Source organism: Ischnura elegans, chromosome 5, assembly GCF_921293095.1.
Source record: "Ischnura elegans chromosome 5, ioIscEleg1.1, whole genome shotgun sequence".
NCBI classification, from domain to species: Eukaryota; Metazoa; Arthropoda; class Insecta; order Odonata; family Coenagrionidae; genus Ischnura; species Ischnura elegans.
Window position 1 is genome coordinate 23,255,432 of NC_060250.1, and position 17,494 is coordinate 23,272,925.

Genomic DNA, 17,494 nt, shown 5'->3' on the forward strand with positions numbered 1-17,494 from the left:
GCAAGTCGAGAGAGGATATCCCCCGAAAACGCACCTACAACTCGCGTCGACTGCCGCCCTCTGCCTGCCAGGTGGAATGCAGAAGCGGAGGACAATGCGGCGAAGGTTATAAACGAACCAACCCTGCTCCGACGGAGTCTCTCTACACGGTCTGCTGCTGGGGGGGGGGGAGGGTTGGGGGCGGAGCGTGTGAGTGAGGGGTAGGAGGGGAGGTGGAGGCGGCCTGGGGGCGCCCGGCGAGTCAGAAGTGCCGGCCCGCCCGCCGAAGACGGGACTGCGTGAGAGCGACGCTTGTAACGGAGGGGAGTCTGCCGCCGCGGCGCGCGTTGTTTGGCTCGTCGCCCCGGCAACCGACTGATTGTAACACGGCGGGGAAAAGACGAGCGACTCGACTCTCCCATTGGACGGCGAAAAGTTGAGCGAACTTTTCAGCAGCGATCTGCGTTGGCGAAACCGCAGGAGTGGGCTGCGTCGCTTTAGACCACCGCAATATTTCCTTCCTTCCTTCCTGGCGGCTTGAAGACGACGACCGCGGAGGGACGCTGTGTGAATCCATCGAAGTCACGGAAGGCAGCGGAGATACTATATGTGCACGAAGCCTCAGCGTTGAGTAAAAACCCCGCGGAGTTATCGAGTGTTGTGTCGCGCAAGGATTTCCCACACTTGTGTACTCATTAGTGTTTCCGTTGAAACGCTCTGCAACTTTCGAAGAAGTCAAAGGAGGTAGCGGAGAAACTTGTGTATGATTCCAAAACATCAACCCTATTCAACTAAATTTACACCCACGGAGCTTGAATGAGTCGCGTTAAGGAATGTTAACCCTTGTGTCTTTTTGTGTTTACACTCGTAAACGCGGCATTTCTTTCCTTGCAGAAGGTTTTCGTGTGCTGAGGTCGTCGACAATCGCGGCTGTATTTGTTTACGGGGACGTCTAGTCCTGTCCTATTTAAGTTTTTAATTTCTTTTTCATCCCATCTTTTTATCCCTATCCCGAGAGAAAAAAAGTTGATCATCCCTTGTTCTAATAAAGTGACGTGTTTTTAGGAACGAGGACCTTCCCTATTTCATTTCCATCTGCATGGTGCTTGTCAGGTGTTCTACAAGTGTTCGTCCTGCGTTACCTTCCCGCACGAAATAACTCGTCGGCTCTTCTGCTTCGCGTGTTCCAAGTCGGCTGTCGAACGAGTTCCTCAAACTCGTCGGAGAGGGCTTGTTTTCGCGTGCGAGTGACGTCATCTGATCTCGCATCTTTTTTTAAAGTTTTTTCTTCCTTCTTTTTGAGAACTGATTGGTGTGTCGTTATTCATTACGATCAAGGCATTAGAGGGGATAGCGAAAAAATAATGCCTTGAAAACTGGAAGAAAAGTGGATGAGAAGAATCGCGGTTGGGGTGGTGGTCATTCCTGGTCAAACCAAACCGGCTCTGTGATACGTTGCCCCCAGATGAGGCTTGACAGATAACAATTTTGCGTCCTCGTAAATATAATCATATCTACGTGAATGTAAAGGGACTCTTTCCATCGTTTACATTTATAAAAATCAATTTCTTGTCGTTTTCCTGCTATTAAGTTGAGGATATGAAGTTCACCCTTTTGGAAGGTGCCAATGTTTGGATTTAAAAACCCTAGTAAAAATTTATCCAGGTATACCTCGAGTATTTTGGGTGCCAACTGAGTTCGTAATTCAAAAGTCTGCGGTCAAAAAAGACTGCAGTTTTTGCTGTGAATATTGGCCGCTCATAACATTCGACCCTCTGGCGGCATTCGGGGTATGACTGGCGCAAGAAAACATCGCGACTGAGTATACCTCATTCTGAAAATAATTCGGTAAATTAGGATCTCGTTGCCATCGGGTGACTAAAGCGATGCTTGGAAATAGAGCCTGTAGCCATTTGGAATAAAAAAAATCTTCAAAATCATAACCTCTCTCCACCCGCTGCACCTCTGGACGCACTTCTAGGAAGTCCAGAAGTGAGAAAAGGGCGCAGCAGTTCGTTTTGAGTCGAGTTCTTCACCCGCCTCCCTCTCATACTTCGGGAAAAACGGTGAGTCAGCTGACTGGAGTCCAACACCGCCGAAGCTCTCATTCTGCGCGGAGGGCCCGTCGCAGACGGAACATACAAGACCGAGGTGAAAATATACTTGCTCATTCGTAGACACGTGCTCTCAACGGAAGGAGAAGCTGGATTGTTGTGCACTCGTGTCCCGCCCCCTGTCTGTCTTCACATTTCCCTTGCGTACGTGGATCTACCGGTACCTGCGCCCCCTGTTACCCAGTGTTTGCAGAAGGAAGGATTCCTTCTCGCTCTTGTGCCATTCTGAGTGTTAGTGAAGCACATTTTTCTCGGGAATACGAGGATTTACCATTGACATACAACCGGTGATTCAACATTTGCAAGCAAATGGAGAAGTATAATGTAGCCATCCCTGTCTGAAAATCAAGGGTTGCGTTCAGTATCGCCCTGTTACGAGGATTTACCATCGATCCCAGTGAAAACGAGGATTTGCCCGCTGATTTTTTTAACGCTATTTCTCACGTATCGACACAAATCATCGGTTCGATTGTGAACATTAATTCAAGAGAATGCATACAGTGGTCTTTTGAAGATAAAGTATATAGCTTCTGGTGAACTGGAAGATGCCCTGTGGAGAAATTAGGAGGAGGACATTTATCTTCGAAAAATCGCAGACATCGTGATTCGCGGTCGTCTTTGCTGACTTCCTCTGTTTCGACTGCTGTAATATCCTGAAAATATTTGCCCTAACCTCTCTCCGTTGTTGCTAATTTCATTTGTCCACTTCCTTCACCACTTGATCTTGCCATTAATCCCCTTTGTTTCACTCGGCAACCTTGATTCTTCGGAGACCTGCGTGACCTGAGCTCCACTTATAGCTCTCCGGTATCGTCGGACTCTCTAGCGGAGCCGGAGGAATCTGAGACAACTCCTCCTTGCCTCCCACGGAAGGTTGCGGCTGCGGTGATCCGTGCTCAGTTCCGGCCCGAGGATTTGTAGCGGCGGCGAAGGAGCAAAAGCTGCGGATACATCTTCACAGCCTCTCCTACTCCCCTCCAATAAGCGCGCTCTTGACCTTCTTCGTGTCACCCTGTGACCACGTCCTTTTACGTGTTTCCCCTCTCGTCAAAGGTGCTCAAAACGGAGTCAGTACTCTGTGTTGTGTGCGTTGACATTGTGTTTGTCGTATAAACCTGCGAAAGATTGTGAATTCACCTCGTGCGAAAAACACCCTCTTTGTTTTTTTAGTGCTTGTTTCATGAATGTAATCCAGGATTCCTCGTGCCCGCGTGTTTAAATGTTTAGTGAATGTATCACGACCTGATCGACGCAATATTCGAAACGAAGAGAAGGAATAAAATCTCTCTCTTCAAAAGTAGGATCGACTTTCTAAGAGGAATTCGAGATTGAATAAAAGGTTTGATATTCATGATTCGTCCACGAATGCGAAATTAGTGTCACTCTTTTAAACTAAGATAGTTCCTGTTACTCTCTGGAATATACTTATTACCTGCTTCTACGGCCACGTCTCTGCAGCATCACGCCTTCCTGCATGGATACGCGAATGCATAGTGGAGTTCCGGTGTGTCCTCATCAGTGAGTGTTCGGTGCGTCGTTTTTGTGTTTGATCGGTGATCGACAAGGGGCTCCCCCCCTTCATCTTCCCACGTTTGTTTTTCTTTTTATAAATTCGTCTCTCCGCTTTCGGAGAGACTTCTGCCGCCAAGATTTTCGACGCTCCGAGGATGCCGTCGAAGAAGCAGTACAACCTGGTGCAGAACGACGAGTACGACACGCGGATTCCGCTGCACTCGGAGGAGGCCTTCCAGCATGGCATCACTTTCCAAGCAAAGGTGAGCTTCTCGGCCACTTCAAATCTTACTCCAGCCCCACTCAGGGAAAAAAAATATAAAAAAAACGCACAATGTGGCGGCAAAGTAACAAATAATAATTCGTCGAAACAACATCAAAAGCCAACGGTGAAATCCCAGATTCAATATTATTAATTTCCCGAATGAAAAAAAATATAGCAAATTGAGTGCAAAGTCAATTTTGTTTCTCTAAATCGTGTTTATATGAATTGTATCGGGAAACCTAACCAAAATATACATTTTTAAGTTTATCAATTAATCGTAGCGCGCGTAACTTGATGGAAATCCTTAATCGCAAGAGTTGAAGGAATAAAGACCTCATAGTGCTTAATTAGGACCGACCATGGTTTCGTTACAGCGTAACATTACTTAAGGTCCTTGATAATGCTACGCTGTACCTAAAGAAACCGTGGTCTTTCATAATATCTCACCATGTGTAAAGAGCAAAGTTTTAATCCTTCAACTCCTACACTTTTAAGGTTACGCTGCTCTTTTTTTGATGTTATACGTGAATTTTATGAAGCATACCACCTCTTTAATTAGAGTCTCTGACGTCTCGCATGTAGTTTTAATTTTTAAAAGTGATATTTCATCGTGGGTTGGGTAAGGGATATGTCACGCCTAGAAATATAGGAAAGATAAATTTAGAGAAATATTTTGCGAAACGGATGGCTATAGGAATTTGTTTTTCCCCCGAGCAATAAGGGATTTAGTAGATGCTAGGCGGAACTTCGTAAGCGCAATTCGTTTCTTTAGCGGCTCTTGTCCTTGCCTCCCCCGCCACATGCCCATTGAGGCGGCTTACGGGGTGATATGCAGATGTATATATTTAAAATATCCAGTAAAATGTAAGGGTAGAGTTCTCTCTTGAGTAAACCGCTGGCGTGTTAACTGTCACACGTTATTATCACTGATTCAGGGACTGATTCCTTTCACTGCGCCATCTTGTACGTCGAGTGTTTTTATGTTGGAGTATCCAATGCCTTGTCTACACTACAGACTTAACTTAAGTGACTTCACTTAAATATAATCTTAAATGTGGTGCGGTAGCTACACTTGAGCTTTAAGTCGACTTCAGCACCGTGATTGTCTATATCGGGAAACAGTTATGTTGACAGATGAAGGTCTAGGAGAGCAATCAGTGATTCTTTGATCCAAAGCGACTATTATTTGAAATAAACTTCCAAACTCCGTGAATTAACCATTTTGGATTTAGAAGGTTAAAAGGAAAGACCGATTTCAGTTCCTGAGGGAACGCTATATGGCGAGAGGTGATGGAGCCAGAGGAATTTAGAATTACTAAGCGTGACTTCGTGGAATGACATATTCATAACGTAAACAAAAACACTTATTGCTAGTCAAATTCCACTGCTTTATTAAAACCATTGATGTTAAATTTCAACCATTGATTCCTCCCACGTCCAATGAAATCGCCACATCTTATCTCCCTCGGCATCCCTAGGACTAAAATTAAAGCCCTATGCAATAGTTTCAATAACAGTATGTGGGAAGTTACTGAGTGCATTCGTTTACGTTATTTTCGATTATGACACCATGGAAAATAAACTCACTTGTCAGTCTTAAACAACTTGTCAGTCTTAAAATTCCATAAAACGTTTCTAAGTTATATAAATCGAGTTTCACCGTGAGCAACAGGCATAGCAATTAGTTTTCACGGAAATAAAACGAACAATAAGATGAGAAACACCACAAAATAAATTCGTCGAATTAATAACCCCAACACTAGAAATTAACTAACGAAATAGAACGCTCAATAACCACATCATAGAATACAGCACAACTTAGAACATAATCAACGGGATGATTCAGAAGTGAGATGGGTATTATGTGCCATTTACAACACTTGAAGAGCTTCAACCGTGCGGAAACAGTTGCCAACGCAATTTAAGTTGGGTTCTAAGATGACTTAAGTGGAGGTGTACTTAAATGAAGCTGGTGACACCTACACTACCAACTTAAGTACAGAGCCAACTTAAGTAGTCACTTAAGTTACTAGTGTAGACCCGGCACAAAGGCTTCACCAAGTAGATGACGGATCGGAAAGCGGAAAATATATGCCTCTTATTTTTCCAACTCCATCGCAATGGACAATGATAAGAAAATCGTATACTTTTTCTTTCCGTCTTGTCATTGTTAGATTAGCTTTAATTTGAATTGCTGACTGTCTTGTCTTTAATTAAATTTTTGCTTTCGAGTACGCTAATTTGATCTAAAAAGACCAGACAAGTTATTATTGAAGCCCTAACGGCATCTGCCTGTATCTGGCAAACGCTCAACGATCTTCATCTTATTGCTACCGTTTTCAATTTTTTGTGACGGTTTACCTATTCCCTCGCACTCAGTCATGAGGTCACTGAGAAAGTTTTGTCTTTTTGGTAGCGAATAATTTTTGAGATCAAATCTTCTACCCAAAATAACCCAATAAACTTATTTCTCTAGCTTCATTTTAGTTGCCCTCCACCACTGAACGTTTTTAGCGTTGGATGCTAAGAACAGGCGCATTTTCCTCCTGGAGAATGGCCTGACACCCAATGTACCCGAGGGAAAGAGAATCAGAACCACTCGCCTCTCCCGAATGGTCACTCGTTTCATAAAAAAATATATATAATCGTAATTAGCACATTGAATCGGCTTATCCAAATTGCGCCGCTTTTTGGTGCCGAACGTGAGGTTTTCCGATTCTGCCCTAACCACGAGAGTATGGACTGCCGAGATAGCAGCGATCATCATGTGTAGAGAGTAATTTTGATTTTATTTTTTGTCTGTAAAATCATTACAATCCGTCAAAAATTAAAAAATGCGATCCTATAATCTTGTAAGGAGTGATGAGAATTTTTTTCGGTGATACCCAAAGACTTCACCTTGAATTTGAACCAGCGATCCTACAATCCTTAATTTACTAGGCTGGGCCCGGAAGATGCTGAAAATTTAACACCGTCCGGGCCCTCTTGAACAACAACAACTATTGAAAATCGGTAGCTGGTGATTACACTGAAAAAAAAAAAGTTTAGCTAGAAATAGCAGATTCTTATGACATTCACCGAACTTTTCCGTTCATATGGAGCATTAAATATTTCGGTAACATTTACCAAACCAGTTGAAAAAATTCTATGAAAATGGCCAAACAGTTTGATAAAAACTATCAAGATCAAAAGGATAACAAAACCGACGTAGCGTGAGCATATGAAAGATTTTCACCCAGAAATTACTTTATTATTTGAATCAAAATTTATGTATATTTAACGATACTAATAATTATCATACCATTTTGATAGTTTTTAACATCTTTTTTTTCGTGTGTGATTGCTACTACTGGGACGATAAATATCATTTCATCGCGCTAAAAATCTCCTTAGGATAAAATATCAAGATTTACCCGGAAAACGCAGCACTAGTAAGGGCAATCTTCAACGCATTAATGCTCGTAAAATAATTTTGGATTGTGTTATCATTAGGCTCGCAGTGTTCATCACGATGGCCATTGCTCATTCGGATCACAAGGTTCATTTTGTTCTTTTTATTCACATGGTTCATTGTGTGAATTATGAAGGTATAAAATCGTTTCAGGCTTGATTTTGTGGAAGTTTGCTATATGCATCATAAAAATACTAATGGTAATTTCCACACTATTTAATTTAACACTCAACGACCGACCATGGTTTCTACACTGTGAAAATGACACAAAGAGTTGAAACCATGGTCGGTCGTTTAGTGCCGAATTATATAATGTGGACATTGGTGTTTTTATCATGAGTTATGAACGATTTGATAGATCGTTTCATTGGAATGATGACATGAGTCAAATCGTCGAAATGAATCGAATCAACCACCTCTAATCAGTGGCGTAGCCAGGAATTTCGTTCGGGGGGGGTGAAACCAGGGGGGACAATTTTCGAAAAATAGGGTATTAAGTAATGGGTTTTTAACTAATTTTAACCCTTTTCACTATCGAAAAAACTTCATTTGTTAAAAAAAATACTTTGTAAATTCATGATTTTTCAATAATTTGTTTTCTTTTATTAAGGAAAATAATTGTGCTTTTATTTTTCGGGGGAGGGGGGGGCGGACCCCCTCCCTGGCTACGCCAAGGCCTCTAGTTAGCAATGCTAGTTAGATGAGTGTATGAGTGTGAAGGGTTAGTTGTGGCGAGTGTTAGGCGTCGATGCAATTGGTTTCGTGTGGGTGCGGTGACGCGGTCGTTTCTCGTGACTGAATATACTTCCGCACCCGCCCCTCCCCTCCCCCCTCTCCCCTCCCGCCCCACCTCCCCCAATGTCTAGAAAGTGATCTCGCCGTGGGCTGTTCACGGAATCTGATCCTGTGCTCCGCGGTCAGCGAGACACACTCGTTCTGTCCCATGGAGCAACTCCGCTTCAGTTGCGATCGTATGGATATGTCGACGTACCCAATGACTTAATAATATTATTATTCTGTCCCGATCATTCAGCGGATCTGTTTAACCCTCGGTTATCACCCATCAACACGCAACATAAAATATCGCGTCAGAAAAAAATTAAGCCTCAGAGAAATAAAAAAAATATTTAAACCTATCGTCTAATTTTGACATATAAAAACTGAACCGGCTCAAAGTTAAATTTTTAGTGCCAAAATGATGTTAAGTGTAATGTCCAGGCATGTTCCAGACATGTCATTTTACAAAATTTTACCAGATTATCCTAGAGGGAGGGTTCGCCATCCCCCCCCCCCCCTTTGGGGGGATATATTCCCCCCAAAGCCACGGAGAAATAAAAAAATATTTAAACCTATCGTCTAATTTTGACATATAAAAACTGAATCGGCTTAAAGTTAAATTTTTAGTGCCAAAATGATGAAAATGTATTTCCAGGTATGTGATTTTACCAGATTATACCTAAAGGGAGGGTTCGCCATCCCCCCCACCCACAATGTATATTCCTAGTTACGTCACCGTAATACACCGTGCAAACCTACCTAAATGGTGGAGTACTTAAATAATAATCACTTATGCAAAATTCTCACTTTTATCAATATGATATACCATGAATAATGACTACTCTTTCGATTAGTTCCCGTCGGCTGAGCATCAAGTGAATAAACATGAAGAAAACTCTCCAACGCATCATTAAAGTTATAAAATGGTGGAGGCTTACGTAATTTGTACCCAGAATCATTCGGTTACTTTAGTATGACGTTATTTTTAATGTTCGGGAGTATTTGTTTGAGGAATAAGGAGAGAACTGAATGTTTCTCGGGCCTCCGCTCGAGTTAAAAACTCTATCGTCTCCAACGTTTTGAATAGCGCGTTGCCCATAGTATTCAGGGCAGTCAGGGATCGAACAACAGGGCTTACATACCAATGATGATTGCCCAAGGGTCGAGACAGATTTGATTAGCGGAAGTGCGAGAAACATCCAGTGCTCACACACGCCAGGAAAGTCTCTCGTCATATATTTTTGCTAAAATTACACTGAATTATTAACGGTTAAGGTATATTTACATGGATTATTTTGCGCATTACACGAGCCTGATCCCTTCCTTTTTCAATTCACACCTTTTAAATGTATTCTAAAGACAAAAAAGAAAATTAGGTTGATGGAGAAGTATATTAAACGTTTCCAAACTGGGTCATCATCATAATTGGTCAACTTATAAATTGACGTTTTTATCTACCATTTCATTTTTTAAATTATTTGCCATCTAGTACTTTATTAGAATAACGGAGTAATAATGTAAAATATTTTGCCGGTCTCGGTGGCGGCGGGGTAAAATCCTCGCCTGCCAAACAAGAGGTCGCGGGTTCGGGTCCCGCCTGGGTAGGTTTCCGCTGTTCGCAAACGTTTATTAGTTAAAAATTGTTGAAGAGCCCCGATATAAAGGCCAACACGAGATGTTTTCGGTGGTATGAAAGTAAATAAATAAAAAAGTGACTGCGTAGCTGCTTGAAATCTCATCCAATAATTGACCTCATCAGGCAGCAACGTCACTTATACGGTCCCATCGAAAGGTCATTGAACATTCAGTAACGAATGTTAAATTAGGATTGGCTTTGTTGTGCGTCATAACCTGTTCCATACGTTTTTTTCCGAGGCCTCTCGTTGCCGCTCTCGCCATCCACTTGTCCCTGTCATTATTGGGCCATCACACCAAATGATGTGGCCGATTCAGATGTTCAGTCTTCTGATTTAGGTTTTCGCTACTCTACTTTCCCACTCACCTCATCAATACTCGCAAACCTGTATGGTGGCGGTAGTAAATACATGCCTCGTCAAATACGTTTATCTTTTCTGCAATTCCATCATACGCATGTATAAATTCATCCCATCATTCTACTTGCCTTTCATAGCTGTCCATAAGGATTTTTTTCAATTGATATCGGTGACAAAAATTGAACCCAACTGATTTTTTAGGAGTCCTAATAGAGGAAAAGCGCTGCCAGGGTAACCAGGAATCGTACGATGGATGTCTGTAGAGTTTGTAGAATGAAGTTTTCGTATACTTCCTACGGTTTAGTGTCTAGTTTTGCAATTTGTTTATAGAATTATCGTGGTTTTTAAAGTTGAATTACCTATGCACGTATAGTAAGGTTTCTCGTACATATCCTTTTATTTTTATTTTCTTCGCTATGCTTTCTGTTTTAATAAACTCTGATCTCTTTTTGCATTAATTTGCACCAACGTTTTTCATAAATTCTCCACTGAATTTTCAAATATACCGAATGAAGGACGTTGGCTGATATGGTCAGTTATTGGCTAAGATTTCGAGCTACTGAGCAGCTTATTTACGTATTATTTCTCTCTAATGTAAATTGAAATTTCAAAGATACCGTATAAAGGACGTTGTTGTGTGATGTGATCTGTGAGTGGCTGAGATTTTGAGCTACTGCGCAGACTCTTTACATGTTAAAAATATGTTGAGTGAATTGAAAATGAGATAGAAAATTATTCATTAATACATTTGTGTGCATTCATATCAATGGCCGATCGTCACGGGTAGATTCGCTTTTTTCTTCTTGAAGCTCTGGTTGTGTCGTAATGCCGAGTGCAGGATATTCTTCTGTATGAAGGCATCCACGAACAGGCAATCACTCATGCTTAACACTCTCGCAAGTCTCCCCCGAGAGGTGGAAAAGGTATGGGAAGTAAGATGTGTGTCACGGCTGCGGAAAGTAGAGAGAAGGTGGCGGGAACGTCGCGTGGATGCTGCAGAGTGTAGCAGCAAGCAGCCGCAATTCTTAAGGCAACCTTAGCAACATCATCATATGTGGCTATTACCAAGGTGTACATATTATTAGTCTTAGTTTGCGGGAGGAATTTAGTAAATATCTTTCAGATTGACATGGAGAAATATTTTCCTGGAGACGCACAATATTTTATGTTTTATGTGTTTTACGTTTAAAAATACGAAGGAAAACTGTGCGATTCGTCAAAGACTGCTGAGGGGGGACAGAAAGAGTTGCGCTGGTGTTAAATGAATTACGTCAAAATGATATGCCGCTGTACATTGCAGATTTATATCTGGGCTACTGTGCATACTGAAATAATGAACAATTTGTAATTATTTCTTTCGGGGTAAAGTGTAGGACTAGATAATGTTGAAACATATTCGTTAATTGACAACAAAATATGTGTTATAAAAATACGCGAAAGCCATTTTATTTATCTCCATTAAAATTTGCAACTTATCTCTGATGATGGATGCTGTAGACTTTGTAGTCTTCCCTAGGTTGAGTTACAAAGTTCATGAAGGTGACAAAACGGCTAATTTTATAATGCGTTGGAGTCATTTATTGCACTGGCGTGTCTACATTTTTGACTTTTTCATCAAACGAAAAATAAATCAGAATTTAGAATAAAATTTCGTTTAAAATGACGTATTATTCATTATTTAACACTCACACAAGCCCAGATATAAATTTGCAAAGTGCAGCGACACATCATTCTGACACCGACAGTAGTCTGGGAGCCGCGAGAGATATGGAGGCTGCGGGATAGGCTTAGATTGCTTGAACAATTGAGAATTGATATCTTTCAGAGCGACACGGAGAATATCATATTAGAACCCCACTATATTTCTTGATCCGACAGAAACGATAACGAACGAAATTTTGATGAACAGATAGGTATGGGAATTCGTTTTTCCACCGAGCATTACAGAACATCAATGAAAGCTAGCGAAAATTCGTTTTGGCATTTGCTTTTTATTTGTGAACGGCTGTTGTCCTAAGACACCCTGCCATAAGAACTTGAGGCGGCTTGGGGGGATAGAATGCCGGTGTGTGAGAGTTAAGAGAAAATATGAGCAATATTTTGATACTTTGAAATTTTGCGTAAGTAGAGAGAGAAGTGCCAACGATAACTTAAATATGAATTGCAGCGGTTTTAGATCATCATCATCGTCACTGGCCAACAATCCTAAGATTGATTTGACGCAGCTCTCCACTCAATTCTCCAAATAGCTTATTTTTTCAAGTCTACGTATTTTCTTCTGTTATACAGCCTTTCTTACCTGTTCCATGCATTTTGTTCGACGTCTCCTTTTTCCGTTCTTGCCATCCACTTGTCCCTCGACGATTGTCTTCATCAGCCCATTATGTCTCAAGATGTGGCCAATAAGCTTGTTACGTCTTATTATTAAGGTTTTCATGAGGCTTCTCTCATGCCCTCCTCAGGACTAGTGATGATAGAGCGTGTACCTAGTGAAGAGGGGATGATGAAGACTGTTACAGGGACAGAGACTGTAAGCAGGGAGTTTACGCATGAATAAAATATTGTAATATAATAAATATGATAAAACACTTTTATCTCATTTAATGAGATTTCAATTGTTATACTTCGCGTTTAAACTCATTTAAATAAGCACCAATCCTCAACCTGCACTGTATGAGCTGAAACGCTTAATGTGTTTGTTAAAATTTGCGAAAAAGTGGCACAAGCGCTTGATTTATAAATAATCAGATCTTTAATACCTAACCTGGAATTTAGGTAATGGAAAATATAACTCAAGGTGACATACCAACCCGACCAACAGTATTGTGTAATCACCAGCTTCTGTATTAGTTTGAGTAAACTCATAATGATACTTTTACCTTCATTAAAAATCATATCATGATTTTATTGTTACAAAAGTATGAGCTCATCGTCGAAGTTGAAATCGGCTGTTCACTTGGAAATAGGTGGCACTCAGTCTCCTTATTTTTGCAGCCTCTTGATCAGCAGCGGCAATAATTTCAGCGTATCGAAGAGAAAGGTTCTTCCTTGAAAGGCATCATTGTTCAAATGCCATCATCTGCGGTTCAGTAATGTTTTAGACTGAAAGAAGCCACTTGTTCGTTCCATATCAGCTCTCGACGCTCTACTTTGCATCATCGGTTTCAAGTTTGCCACGGATTTATTGTAAATTTATTGTATTTTTTTAAGAGGCTGGCATTTTAAACTATTAGGCTTTCGACAGAATAATTTCCATGAATTTGTCGCATATTTTAAAACGTTATTTGGAAGACTGTATTTCATGAGTCAAATTCATGTTGGTGGAATTATCTTCAGAAAATATCGCAGTACTACTGTACAGATTCTTGAGTTACAAAATGCCTTTTTGAAGAATTATTTTCACATAAGCAATAAAAAATGAGGCATTAAAAAGCAAAAAAATGAATTTACAACATAAAAAATGGAATATGGTTTGCACTATTATTCAATGAAACCTCCTATAAAACGTTTGCAAGTAAATAGCCCGGGTTTCACTTTTTTTAGAAGGAACAAATGCTCATACTCTCTTTGATTATTTTTGGCTAACAGTTATACATTTTGGTCCCAAGTAAGGGGAGGTTTGTTTAAAGGGATTAGCATTTGCGTTGCTCATACATATTAAATATTTGTATGTTGATTGTGTGAATGGCTATTATGGGGGTTATCCAATGGCTATTTATTACCACTACGAAGGAGGAATGACACCTTGGAGATGCATAAGTTCGTCAAGGGTTATAAGCGAATGGGTGAATGAGGAAGAGTTAAAACATTGGAGATAACCTTTCCCTTCCATATATCGAATTGCCTTAATGTATAACGATTGCGGGTATGAGGGAACGACCCGATTATGAAATTGTTGTTGAGCGTGATGCAAGCAGGTGGCGCACTTCCTTGGTGAAAGTATATTTTGTGTGCTTCGTTTGATTTTGTGTTGAGCGAAGCTCTCAAGCTCATCGGTTGGCCCGAAGGCCTACTTTCGGCCTCGGAGCCGCGATCGGACTCGGTTCTCGGTGACCTTGAACCGCTTGGAAGAAGGGCCGGGATTTGGCAGTCCTGCTCTTGGAGCCTCCTCCTCAAAGATCCCGCCCGCGTCTGGAGGTTGTGCCGTGAGCGATAGTGTGGGCCGTGGGTTTCCTGCGTCTGACAACCTTCTTCCTCTCCCACTGACCCGATGATATCCATCCTCAGATTAGAGTGGCTGAGTATGCGGCGGTGTGTTGAATTTTTGAATGATTTTCATTCGATGATTTTTAAAGCTCTTAAGGCCGTTTTACACGGGACACGGAATTGCGCAATCTGACGTACGTGCGAAGGCGCAGATGTACACACACACATGCGAGAATGCGTGGATGCGAGACGGCAAAATAGCCCCTGTTCTAATTTCGTTCATGCATTCGCGCAGTTCCACGCCATTTTAGAAATTAATGCAGCTCTAACCTGCGCAATTCCGTGCCACGTGTAAAACGGCCTTAACGATCTCACGTTAAACTATATTTGCTTTCAATAATAGTCATATGAATTTGAGTCAACGCATTCGGATATATAAAATCGTTTCCGCCTTAATTTTGAAAATGGCACTGTGTCGAAACCATGGTCGGTTAGGTGATAAATAAAATAGTGTGGGTATTACCATTTGTGCTTTAATCATGTCATTCGGATACTTTAACCGACATAAAAAATAAAATTACAATTTAGTTGTTACGAAAATATGACTTCATCGTTGAAGTTGAAATTGGCTTATGTGTACAGTTGGAAATAGATAGCACCAAGAATAAACTAATTTCAAGTATCTTTTATTACCGCCAGATCATCTTGACCCGCTCTTGATCATCTGCGACAATAACCCCAGCGCATCGAAGGGAAAGGTTCTTTTCCTTGAAAGGCATCATTAGTCATACGACATCATCAGCGATTTAGTAATATTTTAGCGTGAAAGAAGCCTCATGTCTGTTCTGCATGCATGCATTCTCGATGCTCTTATTTGCATCTTTTGTTTCAATGTTGCCAGGGGCGCAGCTTAGAATTAAAGCCAGGGGGGGTTATAGGCGCAACTACTACTTACGGGTGTGGGATATTGCATACCCACCAGGGTAAGCAGGAGTTGCCCAGAAAAAAATGTTATGAATAATGGTTCAAAATGGCGAGATTTACGACTTTCTGAGGGATATTTGATTAATCATAACCTTATTTTTAAGTAATACTGATCCAAATAAGTAAAATGCATTAAACTTTTTAAAAATTCTGAGCTCTGGTGGGGGTTTTATCCCCCAAAACCCCCCCTCGCTGCGCCACTGAATGTTGCAACGTTTACAAATTTCACGTTAAGTTACATTTCCTTACAATTGCCTTGGTATGACCAATCGTCAATTACATTAAGTCTTTGGCACACCTATAAACTATTGAAACCAGGATAGTTACATTCGTTCATTTATTACTTGGTTCGGTATAATGCCTCCTTCATCATCTTGCAATCAGAATTAAGGCCGTTTTACTCTGGACACTTGCTGATGAAGGGAGGGGAAACTACCAGAAAGCAAAATACACCAGTGGCGTGGCGGAGGGGTGAGTGGATAGATACCCCCAAAGCCTCAGAGAAATAAAAAAAACATTTAAAACTGTTGTCTAGTTTCGACATATAATAACTGAATCTGCTTTAAGCTAAATTTTTAGCGCCAAAATGATGTAAAATGCATTTTCCGGGCATGTCATTTTACAAAATTTTACCAGATTATGCCTAGGGGGAGAGTTCGCCATCCCCCCCACCCACAAGGTATATTCCTAGTTACGCCACTGTAATACACCATGCAAACCTACCTAAATGGTGGAGTACTTAAAATAATAATCACTTATACGAAATTCCCACTTTTATTGATATGTTATACCATGAACAATATATACTCTCTCGATTAGTTCCCGTCATCAGAGCATCATGAGAATAAACATGAAGAAAACTCTCCAACGCATCATTAAAGTTATAAAATGGTGAAGTGTTATGTAATTTGTACCCAGAATTATTCGATTACTTTAGTATGGCGTTCTTTTTAATGTTCGGGGGTATTTGTTTGAGGAATAAGAATAGCACCAACGCAAGATAAACGGTATGGTTTTCAATCTCGTTTATGAGGACTTGCATTTCTCTCGGGATTACTGGTATTAATCTCTCTTCCATCTTGAATGCTTTCCCATATGTTCAAAATTCAATCTGATGAGGTCATTTGATTACCGCAAAATGTCGTTGACGCATTCATATAATAGATAGTCTCAATGGAGACAACCTGCACATAATTTACAAGGCTGTCGTTTATGTGGCCTAGCATTCATGATTCGAACTTAAGTGTCTGCGATTTTCATGTTTCCAAAGGAATGTATTACCTTGGCTTGGTACAGATTTCATTTGCCATAACTGTTTCATAATGCCACTCAAATTGAAACTAGTTGAGTGCATATACCGATGTCGCCGCCAAGACCGTTTTCTCCTTTTAAATCAAAGATAATTTCCGCCTAACATACCTGGTAGAAAGTGGTGAAGCAGTCAGTGTTTTTTTCCTTTTTTTTTAACCTCTTTCTTCTATAAACTACTGTGCTCTCTCATTATCTTGTCAAGAAAGCCTTAAGTCCCGGTTATTTTTTGCCTAAGAATGTGATGAGGTTTTGCATGCATATAAAAGTTATGACGAGAATAAACTTACAAATTGGGTCGAAGTATTTATCTGTGGTAATATAATGCCATTTAAAGTTTTTTTTTCAATCCCGCGGATTCAATCCTTTATCACTCATTGAAATAATGCGCCTTAATGTTACCCATATAGTAACCCCGCAGTGTAGAGAATTGGGTATCATGTTTTAAGTTTTGAGCTTGTGCTACAAAACCAAAGACTGAATCACACGACTATTTTTCCGTCCGTCACTGTGATAGCTCCAGCGGAGTAGCGTATACAGAAAAAACTCCAGGGGAGGGGGTGCAAAATATATCTTGAGCTACCTTTACTTGTATCGTAATGAAAAATAATCAAGTTGCATGCAAATTTTACGAAAGTTTAATTTAAACTGATTATACAATTATACAAGACGATGCCATCTTATGATATTAAAAAGTTATAGCGGTGTATCGATGGCTAAGTTCTAACAACACGTATCTCAAATTCGGTCAGTGTGAGACAGGTATCTTAAACAAAGTGTAATAACATTAAAAAATTAATTACAAGCAAATAACAACTCTTAATTTGCGAATGAACGATTCTTTTTCAGTTTTATGGACTTTTGGTTTTAAATACAGTGTGCAGTCGAAAGAAATTAATCGTTTTTTTTGCTCTCCTGAAATGTTGCTATTTTGAGATACGTGTTGTTAGAACTTAGCCATCGA

General features: G+C 40.6%; 1 protein-coding gene across 1 annotated transcript in view; it reads left to right on the top strand.

Moving 5' to 3' along the window:
- Positions 1-256: 256 nt before the first annotated feature.
- The window catches only part of LOC124159631 (capon-like protein), a 642,357-nt gene continuing 625,119 nt past the window's right edge, over positions 257-17,494 (top strand). The window contains exon 1 of the mRNA XM_046535551.1: positions 257-3,868. Within this exon, the coding sequence (XP_046391507.1) occupies positions 3,761-3,868 (108 nt within the window). The 5' untranslated portion in view covers positions 257-3,760. The remainder of the gene's footprint in view (positions 3,869-17,494) is intronic.